The 25,290-nt window shown below is 37.0% G+C and overlaps 1 protein-coding gene across 3 annotated transcripts in view; it reads right to left on the reverse strand.

Moving 5' to 3' along the window:
* CASK (calcium/calmodulin dependent serine protein kinase) overlaps positions 1-25,290 on the reverse strand; it is a 346,878-nt gene that overhangs the window by 213,902 nt on the left and 107,686 nt on the right. For all 3 annotated transcript variants that reach the window (XM_035003264.1, XM_035003263.1, XM_035003270.1), the window contains exon 3: positions 18,083-18,188. In XM_035003264.1, coding sequence (XP_034859155.1) covers positions 18,083-18,188 — 106 coding nt within the window. The remainder of the gene's footprint in view (positions 1-18,082; positions 18,189-25,290) is intronic.

Below are 25,290 nucleotides of genomic sequence, written 5' to 3' on the forward strand. Positions count from 1 at the left end.
GTTGAGACTTTCTAGAGCTTTGATTATCAGAGTACTTTCACATTTCGTTCTCACAAGTCAGTAGGTTGAAACTGAGGTGCCAAGCGTTGAGGTGGGCCCTGTCCTGATGGTAATGACCCCTCAACTCCATCTCTAGCCCAGATTCTTCTCCTGGGGGCCTTACTCTTACGGGCAGCTGTGTACTGGCCACCTACAGGCAGGTGTCCCACAATCACCACACACTCAAATGATCCAAAAGTTAATTAGTAATTTTCTTCCCCAAACCTTCTTTTTATCTGAAGGGAATAGTCTTTCTTCAACTTGTGGAAGTTTGGGGCTGTTAGCTGAGTAAGGCCTCTCCTCTTCATCATTCCTTCTGTGTTCTACAGAATTCCTGTTTATGTATATTGGATATTCTTGATATGGCCTACAGGAGTCTTAGCTTCTCTTTCATACTTATCATCTCGAACCGTGCTTTGTTCTATACTGGTTCCTCAATACGGTCTTTCAACTTAGCCATACTGATTCCCAAGACAGACACACAGTGCACACACATGCTCCCTTAAGGTTTTACAACATTTACGAAATAGAACAAACAGCCTCTTGTTCTGTGGATGTTACCCCTTCCTTTTATCTTTTTGAGGACTTTGAAGTCCCTTTCAGATTCTTCTATTATTTCCATTTCCTTTAGACCCAATTTCCTATCTGTTGAGTTTGTTTCAGGATGTTTTTCCTTGTGTGCTTTGAAATTTTCATTTGAACATTAATCTTAAATGGGGGTTTCTTGGGTTTTTTTTCCTTCTGTCCCCCTTTAGCTAGCTACCTAGCCTTCTATGGTGGCTACAGCTTTTCTCAGTCACTGTTTGAAGCTGAGGGGCTCTGTCCCACCCCTGGATTTCATGCAGTGGGCCAGACTCCAGTTCCCTTCCCTCGGGAGCCCTTGGTCCCTATTACAATGAAGAAGTTGAACTCCAAATCCCATCTTGCCTGGAATTATTTATGGACCCTCTATTACATTTTTCATACCGAGTCTAAAGGGTCTCTCTCTAATGCACAAATCTGATTATATTATTGCCTTGGTAAAATTACTTCGATGTCTCCATCACCTACAGAATAAAATTTAAAGTCCAGTCAAACATCACCTCCTCAGAAATGGCTCCTGTGAACACCCTGTCCTCATCACTTTCTATCCCTGACCTGGTCCTTGTTATTCACAGCCCTCTCATCACTAGTTGCTATTGTTACTGCATTTTTATTTGTCAGTGTGTCTCTTCCACTAGAATCTAAGTTTCATGTAGGCATGGACTTTGAATTACTCACGGTTAAATCCTGAGCACCTAGAACAGTGTCTGGCACATTGTAAATATTCAATAAATACTTGTGAATGGATGAATTAAAATCTTTAACAAGGCATCGAAAGCCCTAGATGTGGGGCGCCTGGCTGGCTCAGTCGGAAAAGCATGTGACTTTTAATCTCGGGGTCGTGAGTTCGAGCCCCACATTGGATACAGAGATGACTTAAATTAACAAACAAACAAACAAACAAACAAAAAAACCAAAACACAGCCCTTGATGTATCAGTGCAAGGAGGAGTGAGGGCACTAGAGTCAAACAGCCTAGGATGGAATCCTGGCTGCAGCATAGCAGCTTTGTGACCTTGAACAAGTCACCACCTCCTAAGCTGCAGTTTTCTCATCTATAAAATGGGCATAGTGCCTAATTTTAGTGGGTTGTTGAGAGGAAGTGAGATAATCAAAAAGTATAAAATGTAGGAGGTAGTTATATCACTGGTGGTTTTTATTGTTTTCTTTCTTAAAAGTTCATGAGGCTTCTGTGTCTTGACATCATTAATACTTTCGTCTAGTTTCACCCCCGCCATTACCACTTGGTCATCCTTCAAGTCTCAGTATTCCTCCTCTATGAAGGCCCTCTCCCTTCCTTCCTCTCTCCCTCCCTTCTCATTGTAATTGCTTCCATGTCTATCCATCTCTGTCCTGTGCTTCTAGCTATGTCTCACAGGTAGTAGACATTAAGGGACAAAATTACTAAATGGATAAAGTTGGTGGCAGAGTTAGGATAACAGTACAGGCCTCTCCACTTGTCCTGTAACATTTCACTCACTCTCTCCCTCACTAAGGAGATGAGCTACCACGTAGAGGTACCAAATGGGAGCAAAGAGATACAGAGAGATAGCAAAGAGGGAGCACGTCTAAGAACTGAGCCAGAATGGGAGCTCTGCCTAGCAGGAGTGCGGGACACCGGCTGAGGAATAAGGGAGTTTAGTGAAGGATGAAATGAAGATGTGCCCAAACTTCATTTCCCCGCAATATTGTTCTTGATATAGTCTCTTTACCTGGCTTCTCTGACACCTTGCTATCATGATCTTCCTTCCATCTCTTCAGTTGTTCCTTCTCTGTCTTATTTGTTAGCTATTCCTCCTGTTCTGCAACCTTTCAAATTTGGGAGACCCTCTGTCCTCAAGTCCTATTTTCTTCTCCCTGTCTCTATACTACCCTAACCCATCTACACAGCGACTATCCCCAAACCTCTAGATCTGTTTCTGTGCTCCTAATCCACATATTCCACTTCGTCTTTAGCAATTTCACTCAGATGTCTCACAGAAACTTCCAACTCAACATGTCTAAAATGTATTTCACCATCTAATTCCAGGCACCATCATATATCAGGTGCTCAAGCCAGCGACCAGAGTCAAATTTGTCTCCTGCTTCCTTACTTCCTTTATCCAATCATCAAATCCTGTCCATTCTAATTCCTAAATATCTTCAGGTTCCATTCATTCTCTTTCATCTCTATTGACATTCATCTATCCTAGCCATCAATGTTCATGAGAGATCACTGTAATGGTCTCCTAATTCTCCCCACATCCAAATCCAACCCTACAGCAATACTGTAGCCAGAGAATGCTTAAAAAAAGACGTCTGATCATATAAGTTCGCTTGTGATGGCATCCACAACTTTAAAATCCAAAACCCTTGCCACGTCTTAAAAAGGCCCATCAAGATTTTGCCCCTATTTCTTGTGAACCTCTTGAGCCCTCAATAATGTGCACAAGAAATACGAAGGATATCTTTAAGACAAGCAATACTTCCTAGAGTCTAGCAAAAAGAACAAATACTAATATTCAAAGACACTGCCTAATGACTCAAGTCAACAGTCGGTGGAAGGGCAAATGACTTTGTGTCTACTACTGAGTATTACAAATTCCCTTGGGCCCAGTCACCTCACAATGATATGGAATCCAGCATTCTGGTCAAGTCCACAGATACAGATAAGGGCCATACAAACAAATCAGAATTTATCTACAACTCTCTCTGTCCAGATTTATGCATGGTTTTAGAATGAAATGTATTAATTAGTAAATACCTGAGAGATTAGTTCTTTAGATCACAATTTAAAATTAAGGTCTAACTCTCATACAATGCTGGTGGGAATGCAAAGTAGTACAACATCTATAGAAGGAATATGACATTAGCAATAGTATGAAATGACATATGCACAAGGTTATTAACGTAACAGAAGAAGGCTTGAAATGATCTAAATGTCCATTAGTAGGGGACTGGCTTAACAAACTATTCTACATCCATAATGGAGTATTAAGCAGGTATAAACAGGAATGAAGATGCCTACATACTGCTATGGAGAGATCCTTGGTGTTTTCATATTATTAAATTAAAAATAATCAAGGTTTACAAGAGCATATGTGAGAGTGTGTAAGAAGGGGAGGCAGTACAAAAACGTAATATATACGTATTTTCTCATATTTTCAAACAGAGATAAATAAAACTAACCAAAATGACCTCGTTTTAATTTTAAGAAATAATTTCCTTGAAGGTAGGAAGTGAATGGGGACAGGGATGCAAGCCAGACCTTTCTGAATGAACCTTATTCACAAGTTTGACTTCGTAATCATGTACATGTTTTTCATAATCTAAAAACAAAATTAAATCATGACAAAAAAAAGAGGCAATTCCTGGGCGCCTGGGTGGCTCAGTCGTTAAGCATCTGCCTTCAGCTCAGGTCACAGTCCCAGGGTCCTGGGATCGAGCCCCACATCGGGCTCCCTGCTCCATGGGGAGCCTGCTTCTCCCTCTCCCACTCCCCTTGCTTGTGTTCCTGCTCTCGCTATGTCTCTCTCTGTCAAATAAATAAATAAAATCTTAAAAAAAAAAAAAAAGAGGCAATTCCTAAAAGTAAAAACAAACTAATCCTGGTATCTGAATAAGATCAGTAGAGTGTATCAATGTCAATATCCTGGTTGTGATATTATACTAGTTTTGCAAAATGTTAATGTTGGGAGAAACTGGGCAACATCTCCAAGGACCTCTCTGTATTATTTCTTATAGCTACACGTGAAGCTACAATTCTCTCAATAAAAACTTTAATTAAAAAAAAACTGAACTGATATAAACAAACCTATCTCTACAACCAGCTTGTCAACACAACCACAAAGAGTTATTTAAATGACTTTAAACCCCAGTGCTTGTGACTGTGCATCTCTAGTGGGATATGCCATAAGGATGAAAAGAAGGGCAAAGAAATCCTAATCTGCATTCAGTAGTCTTACTTTTATTATATCTTTAAATCAGTAGGATGAAGCCATTAAGTATGTTAATGTGGTAAGGAACCCAGATTTTCAGAGAAAAGAAGTACAAATAGAAAATTTAAAAAGTTAAGTAAAAACTCTACTTTCTTTCTCACTTAAAAAAAAAACAAGACTTTACATTCTGGGAAAACTTTTGAAAGGAGAAAGTATAGAGTAATGAAGCCTTGTGTACCCATTACCCTGCTCCAGCAACTGACAATTTCCTATACTTCAAACCCAGTACCCACTGCTCACCCCTCACCTGATTCTGAGGCAGATCCCAGACATTAATATCACCTTATGCATAAATATTTCAGTACTTATCTCCACAAAGTAAGGACTCTGTAAAACGATTGCAATAACAAAATTACGTTAAAAACCCAAAATTCCTTATATCTAGTAAATGGCTCATAAATAAAAATCTGCAATTATTACCTTAAACTGGAAATGATATAAACTTGTGGTTTCGTTTTTGTTTAGTTTTGATCGAAGAAAATTTTTTAGTTTAGAATAATTTTTTTGAAGATTTTATTTATTTATTTAAGACAGAGAGTGAGAGAGAGCATGAGCTAGGGGAGGGGCAGAGGGAGAGGGAGAAGCAGACTCCCTGCTGAGCAGGGAGCCCAATGTGGGGCTGGATTCCAGGATCCTGAGATCATGACCGGAGCCGAAGGCAGACGCTTAACCAACTGAGCCACCCAGGTGCCCCTAGAGTAATTTTAGATTTACATAAAAAGGGCAAACATAGTACAGAGTTCCTGTATGCCTCTCACCCAACTTCCCCTAATGTTACAACATCTTAGGTGACTACAGTACATTTGCCGAAACTAAGAGGGTAACGCTGGTACATTACCATCAATTCAGCTCTAAACTGTAGGTGGACTTCAGTTTGCTGACTAATGTACTTTGTTCTGGGATCCCATGCAGGACAGACAGCACAATGCATTTTGTTATTAAGTCTCCTTAGTTTTTTCCTCTGGTCTGTGAAAATTTTTCAGTCTTGTTTTTCATGATCTCAACTGCTTCAAAAAAAGGGGCACTGGCCAGGTGTTTTGTAGAATGTCCCTCAATTTCGATCTGTGTTTGTTTGTTTTTTTTTTTCCCCATTTTTCGATGGGGGTTGTAGATTTTGGGGAAGGATATCAGAGAGGTGAAGTGTCCTTCTCCTCATATCACCTCAGGGGACATGTGATATCCACATGACTTATCACTGGTGATGTTAACTTGATTCCCTGAATAAGGGGAAGGGGGTCAGCCAGTTCTCTTCACTATCAAGCTGCTATGTTCTCCTTTCCATCCTCTGTTCTTTGAAAGTGAGTCACCAAGTCCAGCCCACACTGAAGGAAGGATGGGGATTATCTTCATCTCCTGGAGGGGGAGGGGGGAGTAGCTACATATATTGTTTGGAATTCTGTAAGGAAGATTTGTTCCTTCTCTCCCATTGTTAATTTATTCAATAATTTATGTATATCAGTATGGACTCATATATACGTATTTTACACTCTGGGTTATAATCCAATACTATGTTATTTTGTTGCCCAAACTGTTCCAGGTTTGGCCACTGGGAGTTCCTTCAGGTTGGCTCCTGTGACCCTTTGACATTACTTTTTTTTTTTTTTTTTTGAGCACTTCCTTCCTTTCAGACACTATAAAATGCTCCAGGCTTGTCTTGTATTTTCTCTGCCCCAGTCCTAGGAGTCATCATTTCTCCAAGGAGCCCTGGCTCTTCTAACAGAGAATGATATTTAGAAATGAAGATCTCTCTCAAATGAAGAAATAAAATCTTAAAAAAAAAAAAAAAAGACGTTCTGGGTGTGGGTGTGCTCATTACTACTGCGGTTTCACTACTTCTAGACCCTCCCAGGGGACAGAGCCAGGAAATGCATGTGTATACTAACCCATGCACATGTATCCGTCTTCACTCTTGCTTATTTGTAACTTCTTTCTCTGACAGAATGTAAATTTCTGCATACTTAAAAAATCAACACACAAAAAATCCAATACCATAGGCAAAATGAAATGGGGAAAATATTTGCAAATATATGAAAAGGGTAAATATCCTTAGTAAATACCAGAATTCTTACAAAATGGCAAAAAGCTAAAGAAAGTGAATGGATGAAAAGAATTGGGTAAGCATACTTTAAAAAATATTTGACCACACTAGTAACAAATGCAAATTAACCCAAAACATCATTTTGACTTATCAAAATGTAAACATGGATGCTGTCATCTATCACTGGTTTGAATATAAATTGGTACAATCTGTATGGAGAATGATAAGATACTATGTCAAAGAAGTTTTAACTATATTGCTGACATTTGCTAGGTGATGTCTCCCATTGAAGACAAAAAAAAATTGGGATAAAAAACTTCCTGGAAGCATCAAAGTACTAACCAAATTGTCAGGAATGTTGACTAGAATCTGGGAGAGAATGGGAACTCAGAGAGGTATCAAGAATCATAGTCCTTCTTGCCCTGGGGACATCTGCTTACACAGAAGATCTTTAAGGGAAAAGAGGTCAGAATCCAGAGGAATCTCATAAATTACTCTTCAACCTTGAGCTAATACCCTGAAGAGCTAGGGGTGAACCAGAAATAACCAGTCCCTTCACATACGTGCAATCTGGCTTGATCTCCGAGTGGTCTTAAAAATCTAAGCCTTAAACCTTAAGATGGTTCCAAAGTGCTAGTGCCTGAAGGTGCCTAGTAGCAGCAAATGAAAGTTCTCTCTGGGGGAAAGAAAGCATCATTTTAGGCCAGTAATTTTTGGAATAATTTCCAACACAGAGTCAAAATGAATCTGGTACATGAAGGGTAAGAGATCTTGATCAAGAACCAGCAAAAATGATAGACATAAAGACAAACCCACAGGGACTTCTTATGTTGAGATTATCCAGCAGAGATTATCAAATAATGAAGCCTATTATGTCCCAGAACATAAAAGCTGAGCTAGAATTTTTTTTTTTTGCAAGAAAATGAAAATAATGAAAAGTAATATAGATTTTCAAAAGAAAAACAAGCAAAATACAGAAAAGAAGGGAGAGGATATAGAGCATACCAGAAGGTACAGCTATATCTATGCTTAACTGGGGTCACAAAGGTGATGAGAGGAAGAAAGGGGCAGAGGCAATATTTAAAGTGATAACGGCTGAAAATTTTCCATAACGACAAATAGTATCAGTACACTGATTCAAGAGAAGGCAAGACTAAGACACCAACCCACACGCACACACTCACACACCCCACAAATGAAAGATGAAGAAAACATTTTTTAATAACCTGTGAAATAGAGATCATTCTTAGATTAGTGACAGACTGTTACCTGAATTCTCAACATCAATGGAAGCTGGAAGACAGTAGAATGATATCTAATGGAAAGAAAATGCCGACCTAGAATTCTCTACTCAGTGAATATCCTTCAAGACTGAAGGGGATAGAAGGAAATTCTGAAACTAATAAAAATGGAGAGTTTGCATCCAGCAGACTGACACAGGGAAAATGAATCCAGATAAAACCTTAGAGATGCTGAAAGAATAATGAACAAAGAAAGGACAAGTGTGGAGTGATGTAAAAACATGTAGCTTACGTATTCATGCACACAAATGTAAATACATGAAAACAACAGCCTGTAAGTCAAAGGAGGGCCATTACATCAAATTCATGTGTTCTACAGTGCTTGTACTATTCAGGAAGACAATCATGGTATCAATATTAGAGCATGATGCATTAGGGAGTTGTGCTGTAATTCCTGAGGTACACACTAAGATAACAGAAAAGAATACTTAAATTTCCAAATTAATAGAGAAAAACAGAATGATAAAACATATTGAATTGACCCAAATAAGTCAGGGAAGGCAAAGAAAAGAAATACATAATAGGTGGTACAATAGAAAGCACATAAGAATACCACAGACATAAATCAACTATCCCCAAATATCATTAAGTGTAAACGTACTAAACGCTCCAATTAAAAGACAAAGATTGAGTGTCTAGAATAAGAAAAATTATATGCTTTTAAATAAGAGACACATCTAAAACCTACAGGTACAAAAATGTTGAAACTTAAAAGGGAGGAAACAACTCCTAGAAAATTAAACCCAAAGTAGAAGGACAAAAATAACAACAAACAGAAATTACTGAACTAGAACATAAATACGCAATGAAAAGGATTAACAAAGCTAAAAGTCATCATTTAAAAGACCGATAAAACTGGCAAATATCTAGCAAGGCTGAGAAGGAAAAAGAAAAGGCACAAATTACTAAAGAATGGAAAAGATCCTGCAGAGATATTATGAACCAATTTGTGCCAAAACTGTTTAAAAAGTTTCAATAAAATGCACTCATCCCTAGCAAAATACAATTCACCCAAAGTGAGGGTAATAAATAGAAAACCAAATATTCCTATAAATATTTAAGGAATTCAATCAGAAATGAAAACTCTTCTCACAAAAAAGTCTGGCCTGAATGGGTCTATAGGTAAGTTCTACCAATCATAAAGAAAACAAAACAAGCAAAACCAAAGAACACTCCCCAACTCATTTTATGAGGTTAGCACAATCTAGATATGAAGACCTGGTATGGACAGTATATGAAAATTATAGTTTAATCTTTCTATAAATATAGATACAAAAAGTCTAAAACATATAACAAACCAAATCTAGCAATACATAAAAGGGAATATAAGGATTATACATCACGGACCAAGTTTGGTTAGCCAAAGAATCAATGAAATTCACTGCATTAACAGATCAAAGGAGTCGTATGATCATTTTGACATATGCAGTAAAAAAGCATTTGATAAAATTCACCATCCATTCATGCTTAGCAAACTCTAAGATCAGAAATAAAGAAAACTGCTATCATCATTGTTCTGAATGTTTAATCCATTGCAGTAAAGGCCAGAAAAAGAAATACGTATAAGAATGGAAAAGGAATAAACAAAATCATCCTCATACACAGATGATATGATCAGGTACGCAGAAAATCCAAGTGATTCTACGGATAGATTATTGGGGTTGATACAGCTTGATGAATAGAAAGGAATATAAAGTCAATACAAGGAATCAGGGAAAGAGAAAGGAGATGAGAGAGACAGATCTACCTTTAAAAACAGATACCTAAGAATAAATCTAACGAAAAGATGTATACAACCTCTGCAGAGTAAAGCATAAAACGTTATTGAAAGAAATCAAAGATCTAAATAAATGGGAAGATAGACACCATGTTCATGAATTGGAAGACTCAATATTGTAACCATGTCAATTATTCTCAAGCTGTTATAAAGATTTGATACAATAATTGAAGGGAAAATCCCAACAGGGGTGTATGTATGTGTGTAAACTGATAAGCTGTTTCTAAAATGTATATGGAAAATGTAGAGCAGTACATCTCTCAAGAACTGGCTGAAGAAGAACAAGGCAAAAGGCCCTGATCTACTGGTTACCAGAACTTAGTAAGATAACCAACATGCTCTTGGCACAATGCCAGGCAAATATACTACTGGACCAGAACAGAACCTGGGAACAATCACACGCATATAGGTGCTTGATTTATGGCCAAAGTGGTACTGCAGAGCAGTCTTTGCAGTAATTGTGCTGAGACTGCTGAATATCTACATGGAAAGAAATGAAATTGGACTGCTACCTCACAGCATACTCCAAATTAATTTCAGATGGGTGATAAAGCATAGGAGGATATCTTCATAATCTCAGAGTAGTAAATATTCCTTAAACAAAACCCCAAAACAGTAACCATAAAAGAAAAAATTGATAAATTAGACTGTATCAAAATTACAAACTTCTGTTAATCTAAAGGTACCCTTAAAAGAATGAAGAGATATGTCACGGAGTGGCAATTAGGGAAGAATAATCAGGAGAAATCACAATGAGATTCTACTACACACCAACTGGCAAAAATTAAAAATTCTGACAATGCCAAGTATCAGCAAGGGTATGCAGCACAGGCAATAAGTAATCACGAGAATAAAAGGACGGTGCTGTTAATAAGGACTAACAGGTTTTTAAACAGGGGCAGTGCCAGGAAAACCAGGACCTGAATCACCTTAGAGAGGCAAATATCATTGGTAAAGGGTCGGTTTATACATCTACTTTAGAAAATAAGCCTGGTATGATCTTGGAAAACTGAAGTTGTATAAACTCCAAAACCTATCAATTCCACTCCTAGGTTTATGCCCAGGATATATGTACAAGCTTGTTTACGACAGCACTGTTCAAAATAGCCAAATCTGAAAACAACCCAAATACATACTAACATTAAAATGAGTAGTTAAATTGTGAATGTTTGTTCACTGCAATACTATACAGCCATAAAATGAAGGAGCACAAAGCAACCTGGATCAATCTCACAGACCAAAAAAGAGTATATGCTGTAGGACTTCATTTAAAGATTTTAAAAGATAACACTGAAATTATATTACTCAGGGATACTGTATGGATGGTACAGATATGAAAGCATGGAGGTGAAGTCTAGATTAAAGGTAATTCTGAGAGAGGAAGGGGACTGTGGTTAAGAGTATTATAGGCAGTGTTTATATTTCTTGATCTGGGTTGTTGGTACATGGTTGTTCAGTTTACAATAATTCCTTAAGCTGTATAGTTCTGTGTATGAATCTTTCTAAATGTAACAGGTTGTATAAAAAAAGGTTACATCTATGTGTGATGTAGGTGTTTGTATGTATTCATACACTCTTTCATGCAGTAATCCTATTTCTAAAAACTTATTTTGAGGAAATAAAGCGATCATGGGGTGTAAACAAGTAATTATGTACAAGAATATTATTAATCATAACATTACTTCTAATAGGGAAAACAGTAAATGTCCAACTATAAGGAAATCATTAAATATGGCACATGCATATAGTTGAGGTATTGTAATTAGACTACTGTATCTAAAAAACATTGAACGGTATAGCAAAATGCTTAAAATTAGTAAGTGAAAAGAATCGGGAAACAAAACTGCATATATAAAATGAGTGCAATTATGATCATGAACATAAGTAGAAGAAAATGTTCCGAAACGTTCACTGTGATTAACTTTTGCAAGTGGTATGATTTTTGTCATTATAATTTTCCACAATTTCTAAATTTGTATGAAGTATGTGTATTGTAAAGATTTACACTAGAAACTACTTACAATTTTTATTTTTAAATGAACAAACTTCTTTTAAATAATGGAAAATTAATTGATTTTATTTTATGTGTATATAAACTTATTTCAAAATTATTTTTAGTGGTTGAAGATCAGCTTTTACATACAAAAAAATTTACCAGAGTGACAACTTCAAATTCATCTCTAAGATAAGTATACATCAGAATGTAGTTTGTTTTCTAATGTAGCATTCAAAGGTTAAAATTTATTCTACACTGTAGCATCTCAATCTAGGGTTTGTTTTATACAAAAATTGGGACACCTACATTTTTCTCTTAATAGATGTCAAAATGATACAGTAATTACAGTTAAAAGTACTCCACAATTTTCTTTATAGGTAATTATATTTTATTTGCAGATCCTGGAGTGTATCAACTTAAAACCCTTCCATTTATCTCTTTTTTTGTTTGTGCAGAAAAGAGTTAAGATAGCAGGCCTAAGGTTTTGAAGGGCTTGAAAGGCCTATCTACCTAGTTAGCTCTTGATTGGCATCTGGCAACTTGGACGGGTTCCTCCTGTCCTAACTGGAAAGCATGGCTCACTGACTGTGTCTACACTGTTTGTGCAAACAATATGATTTATCCCGAACACCTGCTTTCTCTTGGGGAGGCTGGAAGATGGTACGTATCAGGCAGAGGGTGCCTACATGACCAGCTCCCAATAAATAACCTGGGTGCTGAGTCTCTAATGAGCTTCCCTGGTTGGCAACATTTCGCATGTGTTATCACAACTGTTTGCTGGCAGAAGACCCTTGGAAGCTTGTGCCTGGCTGCCCCTGGACTTCAACTCATATACCTTTTTCTCTTTGCTGGTTTTGCTTTATAGAATCTTTGAGCTGCAATAAATCACAATTGTGACTACAACTAGATGCTGAGTCCTAGGAGTCCTCTTAGTCAATCATCAAACCTGGGGGTGCATCTTGGGGACCCCCGACACATAGTTCTTAAAGCTAAACATTTAATATAGTGAAGTTAGCTAAGGGAAATGTTTAAATTTTTAAAAAAGTTTATGATAATAGAAGTTTTTTTCTTTCAACTAGTAGTTATCAAAGGTCTTTACAGGCACCCAGCTACATCCTCTCATATATCTTATTGCATTACCTTAAGTATCAAGCTTCTGATGTTTACTAGGACCAAACGATATTTTCCAACCATTTCCTATTATCCAGCACTTAAGTAGGCATTTGATAAATATGTGATGAATGAATGAATAGCAATTTTTATCATTACACATAAAAATACTTTCCTTTCCTTGGCAAGTTTGCTAGTAAGTAGAAATTGATTCTACTCTATCAGCATAAATGAATTCCACAAATATTCCCTTCCCCAAGCTTATACACCAGACCGAAAAGAAAAAGAAATAAAATTAAAAAAATAAAAGAGCTATCAGTCTATCTTTGTGTGAGCTTCAAAAATACAAACTGCTATTATTATTTTAAAAGATACAAACTATTGTTTTCATGTCAGATGTATTTTAAATCCATATTTAATTACTACAAAAGTCTCCCTGTGGTATATGTAATCATTCTATAATAAGGTAATTAAAATTCCTTGGCCAGCTAATTTAGGATTTACAGCTTAACTCAAGTATCAGACACTACTAAAGACAAGCCCGGATGTGTTACTTAGAAATAATCATTTAATTTAAGTGGGGGTGCCACAACACAGCCCCATCTTCAAAACCGAACCTATATTTTTAAATATGTTTCAGCAAACTACTGCACACAAGTCCAAATTTAAGTGTAATCCCAAAGCAATGGATCCCAAAGCAATGGATCTAGTGCAAACACATGCAAATTTCTAACAAACTACTGTGTGTGTTGGGGGAAAATGACAACATAGTCTTTAAATAGTAATACCCCTACTTTAAAGGTCCAATCATCTCTTGACCTCCCACTTTGGGACTCACAGTTGTTGAAACTGAGTATCTAGGGGTGGTGCCTGGGTACAAGCTTGTTTGACAAGCTCTCCTCAGGATTTTTCAATGTTAAGTTTTGAAAACTACTGCTTTAATCTTTTCTGGCTCTAAAACTCTACTTCTGTGAGTCTCTGTATTTGAATATGCTTTAAACTTAAAGCTATTTGTAATTAAATGGGTATCAACTAGTTGGATGGGTTTTCTAACATAATAAGCAACCTGATCAGGCCATATAATTTCATGACTCTGGCTTAAGGGGAAAAAAAGGAGAGTTGGTTATAACAGTCTGTGGCAAAGGCAGATGTGGATACCTATTAAGAAAGTCATGGATTTCTTTTTCTTCATCAAAATTATCAGAGCTGTTTCCAAGTAGCCAAAAATTGCAAAGTCAACTGACCTTATTTTATTTGTTTTCCCTTTGTCTACTCTGTATTGGTGGCAGGTCAGAAAACTGTGGAAAGGGGTCCGGATAACCCATCACCTGAGCAATGAGCCCCTGAATACCAGGGATCATTACATCTATTGCCAGAAACATGGAACTAATTCTGGAGCAGCTTTGTCTACATTGCAGCTGTAGAGACAATCTCTTACCTAGCCAGTAGGTGGAGGCACACACAAACTTACTTTGCTTTGCTCTTTGAGCCATAGGACCTTAAATCTTCTAGTAAATTGGTCTTTTGTTTATTCATTTGTTTTAAACCCAGGAGATCAAAGAGAACACAAAAAAGTGAACAAGGACAACTGTTGAGGTGAATTTATAAAAAAAGATACAAAAGATTTCTATTTTGTTTCTGGACCTTTTGAGAAATAACTAAGTTGTTTTAACTGTGAATTCATAATCCACTTCCAGATCCCCAGAGCTGATAAAATAATTCTAAATTTAGAAATAGATCTTTTAAAAATTCATGTTCAACAATCATGTTCAATTAGGGAAAAACTGAACATCAACCGAATGTGACCTAATACTAAGGAATGATTGTTGATTTTGCAAGGTATTATACTATTTATTATGCATTGATATCTATCTATATCTATACCTCAAGTCTTTCTTTATAAATCTAAACAGGAATATTTTATAGGTGAAATGGTATCGCTTTAGAAATCACCAGGAAAAAAAGAAAAGATAACAGTAAAGGACACACAGAACAAGAATGGCAAAATGCTGATAACTGTTGAAGTTCAGTGACAGGTGCACTGAGGTTCACACTATTCTCTTTTTATCTGAAATTTTAGAAAACAAAAAGTTCAGAATATTAAATTATAAAGCCACGTCCTTGTGATTTGGTTTAACACTGAGATTAGGTGACCAGTAGATATGCAACTTTAATGAAGTCTTATCTCCATATATAGCCACTGAAGAATTATTTCAATCATGACTGAATCATACAAAAAATTAGCTCTATAAAATCTCATATAATTTAACAGGAGAGACTAAAACTAACTTGCTAAATCCCCTGGAAACAATACCTTCCAGTTGTAGAGCGCTTCACCATTTTACAAAGTGAATTCACATCTAGTTCTGATAATCTTACTAAGATTTTAAAGGTAAAAAACAAAACAAAACCTTGGCTCTGAGAAGCTAGAAGACATGGCCAAAGTCACATCATCAGTAAAAGTGATGGAGCTGGGATATTAACTCAAGTTTTAGAACACCAAAGATCATCTCTCTACCGTACTGTCACTTAGACCTCTTTGAAACAAATAGCAAACATGATGAAATTTAGGTGAATCTTAAAATTTTGCTTTCTGTGCTCATTACTTGAGAGTATATGGTAAAACTTTTTTTTGTTTGTTTTCTCAGTGAATAAAAATACAGATAAAAACAGGTTTCTTGAATAAAGAATAAAATTGTGAATCAGAGAAAGTTATTAAAAAAGAATTATAACATCTTAAAATTGGAAGGGACACTAGAGGCCCTCTCTAGTCCAAAATTAAACCCTTATCTTTAGCCTCCTTGGATGGGTCCAGCTTGAGCTCAAGCATTTCTAGTGAGGAACTGCATACTCTGTGAGACAGCCTGCTTCATTCACGGACTTAGTCTAATTGCTACAGGGGCTTTCCTTGCTTAGAGGTGGAATCTACCTGCTGCTTGTTGATTCCAGTTACAGCCCCTGACCCTACACTGAACAAACATATAATCCTCTTACATATGACACCCTTTTAAATAACTGAAGACTTTCGGTATGTTTTACCACAGCCTTTGTTCTGAGGACTCTCTTGGCAGAAAAAGAAAACCAGTGGATTCTTGAGTAACTAAAGCTTCCCAGTCTTTTCAACAGCTCTTCCATGGTCTTCAAACTGGGACTTGGGGAATCTCTGGGAGTACCCAAAGTCCTTCCAGGAGATAGGAGAATTAGGATCTTTTGAAGGCAATCAATGTCCATTTCTTCACTTGCCATAATTTGATCTGTTTGAAAACAAGTCTATGGTCTGGTGAGTTTCCTTTTACATCTCCACTCATACGGGCCCATCTCAAAAGAGAACTGCTCACCCATCCTGAAAAACCTGCCTAGCTTCAGAGACAACTAGGGAATGCAAAGCTCCTGAGAGAAACACTTAAGAGCAAAACAGAGCTTCAGAAAGAAAGAGGAGAGCCACTTTATTTCATCCAGATAATATATGCATGGCAAAGCCTTATCTATTTTAGAATTAAAAATCAGTAGTAAGATGACTGTCACAGGGATGTCTATTAACACTTTAATTTTGTTTGAAAAATGAAGGCAGATTTTTCTCTGACAGTGAGTCTGATTTGGCTGACTGGCTTGACAATGACGACTAGCTCTGCCATTTAGGTCAGATAGCAGACATTTTCCATAAATTGAGTGAGATAAAGGTGCTGATCTACCGTTCAGAGGAAAATATATTTAAAAGAATACACAGAACACTAAAAATGATAGCCTCACAATAGAAGCTTTTATATATCAACTCAAAAGTATGTGAGGAGGTACACGGTTTTCAAAATTCTTTTAGCAGGTATGTCAACAAAAATTTTTGTGAGGCTGTGACTCTAGGGCAAAATTTGTAGGCTCTTTCCCACTCTGGTTATCACCTTTGGGAAGCGTACCAGGGTCCTGCTTACTATGAACACTCTAGGGAGAATGGGTAGTATACAATATGGTGGGAGTGTTGGCTTGGTTCTAAATACTATATATTTTTAATTAATGTAGCCAAAGGTTCCATTCAGCGCTTTTCTTAAGGTTGCTGCAGCAACTACCTTTCAAAACATTTACATCTTTTTCACTTAAGCAGTTACAACTAAGCTTATAGTGATCTTGCACTTATGTAACTGAAGGAGTTTGTATTGACTGGTCTTAAATTTCATCTTTGTTTCAGCTCTTTTGCTACAAACTTGTAAAATGTTTTAAAAATTTGATCTACAAATTCAATGCACTAGCTAGCCCTCCATGGTGGGGGAGGGGGAGGGGGCCGGGGGGCGGGCAGCGTCTTACATGGCTCCCAAGGATGACCAATATCTCCTGGTGTTCACACCCTTGTGTAATCCTCTCCCCTTATGTGTGGGCTGGATCTGGGGACTTACTTCTAACTAACAGAATATGGTAGAAGTGATGGTGTATGATTTCTGAGATTAGGTTACAAGGCTGACTTCCATATGGAGAGGCCCGGTGACAAGGAACCCAGGGAAGCCCAGGCCAATGGCTCATGAGGAACTAAGGCTCTCAGTCCAGTAGGCTGCTGCCAACACCATGTGAGTGAGCTTGGAAGCAAATCCATCCCCACTGGAGTCTTAAAATGACTCCAGTCCTGGCCAATGCCTCGATCACCACCTTGTGAGAGACCCTAATCAAAGTCATGGAAGAAAATTTTAAAGAATAGGATGCCATCCCATAAAGCTTTATACAGTCTCTTTGGACACAATCATCCCATTAGCTACAAACTACCCAGTTATACTATCCTTAGCTCACATTTCTCCATCTTATGACAAAAATTCTATGGCAAACATGTCAAGTGGCTTATTAAAATCAGATACACTGTTATCTACAGAATTTCCTTAATATGCCAATGTGGTAATTCTATCAAAATAGGAAGTCAAATCTGTTATTACTTGTTTTTAGTTGCCAGAGAGGCTTGCTACATGGAAACCTCTACTCCTAACTCAGTCTTCTTCAATAAGACTCCTATGGTCAGAATTTTGTATTTTGGGGCCTGCCATTCATCTGAACTCTTTCTTTCTACAGCCTCTTCTCTGAAGTATACTAAAAATGAAGGTAACTAAAGATGCCCAACTTTTGCTTCCTTAGCCATTGTGAACCTTAAGATGAGATAATTCTTTTATTCTTGTTACTTTTTTTAAACAGATGAGCTCACAACTACTGTTAGATTTTAAAAGTGTTAGCATTATCCCAAACCAGCACTGCTTAAAACTTTAACCCTTAAGAAAATAAAATGTACACTCACAATTCAAAAACCATGTAAAGCATTCCATCTGAGCTATATGTCTCCAATAACTCTACAATGTGGGGATGTTTCAGCATATGACAGATACTGGCTTCCCGCTTTAGATCTGCAAAACAAACACAGGACATACTTTGTTAGGTAAGAACAAAAGACAATCAGAGTGAATGATGAATGAATGGATGTGATCTATGGTAACATGAAGACTTCTCTAACTAAAGAGATGAAATCCCCCATTTAAGCTAAGCTTAACTTTTTACCCTTTAAAATCTTTGACAATATAACTTTTTCATTTTTTGCTAGTCTAAATCTATCTATATATATTACAGAGTCAGCTCTTATTTTTATTTATTTAAGTAATTAGGCTCTATGCCCAGCGTGGGGCATGAACTCATGGCCCTGAGATCAAGAGTTGCATGCTCTACTGACTGAGCCAGCCAGGTGCCCAGCTTTTATTAATAAGAAATGTAAATAGCACAAGTACTTTCCCCAAACTCTTATAATCAAGTCTCAAAATTTATAACTTTCTTGATCTGGTAATAAACAACTCAATTTGCTGTTTTGAATTGTACCTCATTTTCTTAGTCTTCCCTAAATTGGATAAGAATATGTTGTCTATTCTTTAGCCTAAAATCTAGCATTTACAGATACACACCAGGGAAATTATATGGAATAAAGGGCAAAAAACAGTATCATTTACACAGTAAAGGCACTGCTCCCACCCAGCATCAAAGTCAGAAATTTATTTTACATCATCTATAAAACTTTGATAATTCAGGACACTACTCAGAAGAACAAATTCAGACAATGTAGGTAAGACTACTGCATAAGTTACAGAATATTATTTGGAAAATAAGACCGTTCATATCATCGTCATCATTGTACAAACACATTTTGGGCATAGGTATCACTTGCCATGTCCACATGAAACAAGATAACTAAAGCCTTCCTGTGTTAATAGTGCTGGAGTTTTACCTGTTTGCAGGTGAATAAAATCTAATGTGACATTTTTATATTTGGAAGTAGAAGGCAAACAGATGAAGAGCCAAGGCTGAGGATGTACCACACGAAGCAAAAGAGATAATGTTATTTCCTCTCTGATTTATTAATTCAACTTAGCCTTGTCAATAAGAGCAATCGCTGCAGATTGAACCATGGAAGACTTATGTAAGGGTAGAATGAGGAAAAGAAGTCAGTAAATTAGACTAAAGAGAAGCCACCGGAAAAGGAATAATACAATATTAAGAAAGTCAAGGGAATAGAGGGAATTAAGGCATGAGTAGTTGGAAAAGGCTAAGAAACGGCTGTAAGAGTTAGCCAGAAAATACCATCAGCATTCTGGGCAAGATCAAGTTCTGTGGAGAGGTCAGGTTTGAAGTCGGTATGCAGGAGACAATTATGTACTAACAGATTAAAATTTATCATGTTTCTCACTGGGCTAAGTACTTAATAGAGTCATTATCCTTGCTGAGCCAACAACCCTGCGAGGTAGATACTTTACAGGTTAGGAAGCTAAGGCTTAGAAATGTGTTCAAGATCACATAGCTACCACAACCGGGAGGTCTGAGCCTTGGCCTGTCCAACTCCAAAGTCAGCAGTCCTTCCACAATGCCATGCCAGGTTTAGACATGATCAAATTACAAGAATCTGGCTGTAGGAAAGGAACAGCAAAGTCAAAGAAGGTTTGATTTTTCTGTTTTTGCTGTTTTAAAGGGAACACTGTGTAAGTGGCAGTGATGAAAAGCCCATGGGATCTACAGCTGGAAACTCGGTGCTGGGTTTGTCACTTGCCGGCTGACTGTTACCCTCTACAAATGCCTTCCTTATTGCAGATGAAATGGGGCAGGTCATAGGTGATGCAGGACCTGCAAGGTCTACTCAATCGCCTTCAGGGGTCAGCGGTAAGATTCCCATGAAAGAATGCGCCGGTGGCTCTTTGGCTCAGGTCATGATCTCAGGGTCCTGAGATGGAGCCCTGCATCAGGCTCTGTGCTCAGCGGGGAGCCTGCTTGAGATTTTCTCTCTCCCTCTCCCTCTGCCCCTCCTCCCATTTGCTCACGCTCTCTCCTTAAAATAAATAAATAAATCTTAAAAAAAAAAAAAAAGAAAAAATGGGCGTGGAAGGAGTGTGCAGAATGTAACACTGCGGGGCTGAGGGGCAGGGTGGCTCAGTGTTCGTGGGAAAGCAAGAGGTCAGAGGCACATGAAAGATGGTCTCCAGCTCCAAAAGTGCTTGGGAAGGTCCTGCAGGAGAGGAGAGGTGTGAATCAGGTGTGGGTTTTGTGTAGAGAAGTCCTAAGTGTGAGGAAGGCTTTTGACAAGTGTGCTAGAAAGCCAGGCTGAAGCCAGGAGACATAAATCAGATACCTGCACAGTTTTTTTTTTCTCTCTCCCTCCTCCTTCAAGAATGTTCTGCCTCCAGCTTTTATGAAAAGCTCAGGAGTTTTATTACCCATTTTAACGTTTATTTTTAATTTTGCCCCTTTCAGGTAACTATAGTGTGTTGCAACTTCCACACTCACTTTGCCATGTGCCACATCTCTTGTACCAAAGGACTGCAAGTAGAAGCAGCTGCTCTAAAGATCCCTCCCACCGGACCTGCGCATTTCTGCTTGGTATACAGCTGAACATGCTCCTGGCCTAGTCTCTCATCATCTACCCACCCTCAAAATGAAGGCAGAATTGCCGCAGACCCTCCCATCAAAGACTAAAGCAATTTAAACATCACTGGATCTGGCATTTCAGGAACTAAAAAGCAGAGCACTGAGCAGCACAAAACTAACAACATAAAAAGATATTTGAAATTATAAAGGCAATGATGCAAAAGATGGCCTACATCTCGGATAATTATGGCACCATTTTCCATAATTCAAATATTGATTAAATGGGTATATTAAATAGCCCAAATGGAAAATCATGGTTTGAAAAACACAAATGCATTATATAAGCATTCAAACTATGGATTCCAGGAGTATTAAATTCAGAATGCTTGTTTTTAGATGTGAGTATGAACTAAAGATGTATTTATTAAGTGCTATTAAGTCCTTGCTGATAGAGCAAACTAAAAATAGCATTTTCCTACAAATCAACTCATGAGGCAGAGTGGCAAGGAATTCAAAAGTAGGTGATAATGATTTAAAGTTGTGATTAACTGCTCTGAGATAACTAGCACAGAACATTCCTGTGAGTGACCTGACGGAGTTACCATGGCAGTTTTAAAGTACTTTGTCCATAATAACTGGTAATTCTCTCCACAGTTCCTTGTATCTTTTCATTTTGTATTTGTATTTGTAATCTTTGACATTTAAAAGGTTTAAAAAATAATCTATTTCTAGGTTTAGTGCCCTGATATTTAACTATGTGCCTATAATAATCCATTTATTTCCCTTTAAAAGGGGCACTAATAATATGGAAAGTAATGTTTAGTTTTCTGACCGTGATTGGAGAAACACACTTAAATTAAATCAATCTGCTATATATGAGTACTACCACCACCACTACCAGTTTCCTAAGAACTTTGGGCGTCCAACAGTAAAGCAACTCTGCCCTGCAGGCTCGACCTCTCCAGTCTGTTCCTCAAGCAAGGGAGAGTTAAGGAAACCATTTCAGGTGGTCTCTTTTAAAAAGAAGTTTCCTGGGGCGTCTGGCTGGCTCAGTCGGTGAGGCATGTGACTGACTCTTAATCTTGGGGTCATGAGTTTGAGCCCCACGTTAGGAGATTACTTAAAAATAACATCTTAAAAAAATAAATAAAACGGAGTGTCCTGGAAAGTATTATTCATTCTACTACTAGTTGTTCTTGTGACAGGAGAATTCTTCTCACCATTTTTTAAGAGTTGGATGCCACTTACAGAGTACTACAATTCTGCAACAAGTTAATGTGACCATGGGTCAAAACTAATTTGGGTATTTACAAATAGGATTGAAGAAACGATTTCTGACATTCTTAGTATTAGAGTAGCAATCTTGACCTCAATATCCAAACTTAAAAGGATCTAAATTTAAGAGTTAGCTTGCACAGAGCTATTCTTTAGATCAGCACTGTCCAACAGAAGTATAACATGAGCCACATACATAATTTAAAATTTTCCAGTAGCCACATTTATAAAAAGTAAAAAGAAATAAGCGAAATTTATTTTAATAACATATTTTATGCAATCTAATATATCCAAAGTAATATTTAACATATGATCATACTAAAATTATAAATATGTTTCTTTTCTGTACTAAGGCTTTGAGATCTGGTCGTGTTTTACATTTATGGCACATCTAAATTTGGACCAGCCATATTTCAAAGGCTCATAGCCACAACATGGCTAGTGGCTACCAAATTGGAATGGTGTAGCTCTAGCTAAATTGACTTTAATTCTTTTTTTTTAAAAAAGATTTTATTTATTTATTTGAGAGAGAGAGAGAATGAGAGAGAGCACATGAGAGGGGGGAGGGTCAGAGGGAGAAGCAGACTCCCTGCTGAGCAGGGAGCCCGATGCGGGACTCAATCCAGGGACTCCAGGATCATGACCTGAGCCGAAGGCAGTCGCTTAACCAACTGAGCCACCCAGGAGCCCTAAATTGACTTTAATTCTTATCCTCTCTCAGCAGTGAGTTCTCCTGCATTTCCTACAGATACTTGTAAAGTCATCCAGTCATTCAAAAAAGATTCTAAACTCAGATGTGTTTTTAAAAAAAACATTTCCATAGAAGGAAACTCTACTTTTAATAATCCAAATCCATCACTTAACAACTTCAATCTGGAATTCCTTCACTATTGTTAATCTAAGTCCTTCATTTGGTAGTTTTAAATTATTTTATCTTGTTTAATCTACCAAACACAAAAACAGTGGTCAACATCTACTGTACATTCCTGCCCTTTGTACACTTTCAAATTTACTGAATGACCTTAGACTATTCAATGCAACATTTGAGAGTTTAAGCACCCCTCTATAAATCTTTGTTTAATAAGTATAATAGTCCTGTGAGATAAATATACTATTCCCATTTTACCGAAGAGGAAACTGAGGCCCAGGGTTCAGTGAGATGAAGAAGTTGCTGAAATCACACAAATAGTAAGTAAAGGAAGCAGGACTAATAATGGAAGTCTAGGGCTCTTTTTATCACACCACCATGGCTCCTGGGGCTGTACAGTTTTCATGGGAGATCCAATCCCACAACAGTGCTAATGAGGGAACACTAACTTGGGTGACAAGCCTTCAAGACTGCTACGGAACCAGTTTATGTCAGCCTGCACGGTCACCAACAATGATTAGACTAGACACTGCTCTCTTCCTGACAAATGCATAAATATTGTTATTTATTTCCAATTTCTGGGTTGTGTTAGAAACTTGATAGTTAGCAAAATTTATTAAGAGCTGAGCCCGGGCTCCAAATACACATAAAGAATATTCTAATTTAGTCATAGAAATAATTAGGACAAGAATTAATGTGTTCAGGTGAATCAATATTAATAACAAAATAAGTAAATGAAAGTCATTATTGACTCAACGTTTTTTCCTTGGTGTACTAAAATTAACGACCATATGATATTTCAAAAGGGGAATCCGAGCAGAATCTTGGAAGGATTATAGAAAGAAAGTCAAATTCTGTTGCTGAGTTCCACCTTTATATAATAATCAACTCGATGACTAAAGATCCCCGCTGCCTTTGGCAGTAATACAGGTCAGGCTGGCTTTAATGAGGCTATCTTCCTATAAATCAGGAAAGTTGACCTTCTCAACCAGTGGATGACCAGAGGCCCAGAGAAGCCCACACACCAATCTGGATGAACTGCAAACTCATTATTTCTTTGATCTTTTTACACATTTTACTACCACCTTATACATTTTATTATCTTTTTTTACAAAGAGAAATCCAAGCAGCTTCTAATGTCTTTGAATTCTTGCCCATATTTTTTTGATCCTATGGTCTAAAAATCTCATCTGTCAGGTGAAGAAAGAAAGGAAGCAGCATACCATTAAATGAGAATGTTGATTGATACAAAATTTTTTCTTAAATAGGCAAAAGTATTAGAAATCAATGTTAACTGCATTAAGCATTTACAAATCAGTGGGGTTTTGGTAATGTATTTCCCAAAGAATTTTCAGTTCTGATAAATACATTAAAGCAGCCTGCCCAGTTGAATATCAACTTTAAACTCAATTCAACACTGTATTTATAAAAAACTAACAGCTGTAAAGTAGAATAACTCCAATTATTCTGAGAACTACTTGTCTTCCCTCTCACTCTTCATTAGGATGAGTTTGGCAAATAATTATCGAAAGTGCCATTTATTTTCTAGGGACTTATATTTTAAAAAACTCCAGGTCATTCCTCATCAATACTGAAGTACTATAAATCACTGAACTTACTAATTAGATATTAATAAAGATTATAGGTGACCAATTCAATGATCTTTGCTAATATTTATCTTCTGAGATGTTAAAATCCTGAAAGAAGAGCATTTGCTTAAAAAGCCATTTGTGGATAAGAGCCAACATTAGGTTAAACAGAAACCAAATTATTTGTCTCTTAGAAGATATAACTGAATCTTCTATTCAAGGAGTTACTCAACCATGGATTTGGTGAAAATCTGTTTTGCACTCAACTCGTAAGATGTTAATTATACGGATAAAAGGAAAAGGCAGAGGTTACTGAAATCCAAACCAAATAAAGTTCCAGTATTAGAGATTTTCTCAAGTAAATAAATGACCCTTCAGATATTTTGTACATTACAAAGACAGAAATACAGTATTTTAAACATTTATAGAAGGTATAATTTCTCTGTTGTTTTTCCTTTTGGGAAGTATAAACCAAGAAGCTTTGCAAAAAGGTGGGAAGATGGGGCATTTTACTATTATAAAAAATCAGATATTTCAAAATGGTACCCCTAATTTTATAAAAGAAAATCAGACAAATATCAGTTTATGCCTCACTTACTTTTCAACATTAGAACCTTAAAAAACATACCCGTTAGGAGCATGAAGGAACTTTGTGGAATGACAGTGTATATATTTGTTAAAAGCCAATGGACCGAACACTTAAATGGGTTCATTTTATGGTGCATAAATTTTTATTCAATAAAGTTTACAAAGAAAGTTCCTGCAATAAGACAGGAATTCAACTAATATGTCTCAGTCAAAAAATGTTATCCACATACCTGTATTTTATACTCCTAATTATGTTACCTATCATTACCTTCTATTTTTATTTACTTA

Source organism: Mirounga leonina, unplaced genomic scaffold (assembly GCF_011800145.1).
Source record: "Mirounga leonina isolate KUSES-001 unplaced genomic scaffold, KU_Mleo_1.0 Mir_101609, whole genome shotgun sequence".
NCBI lineage: Eukaryota > Metazoa > Chordata > Mammalia > Carnivora > Phocidae > Mirounga > Mirounga leonina.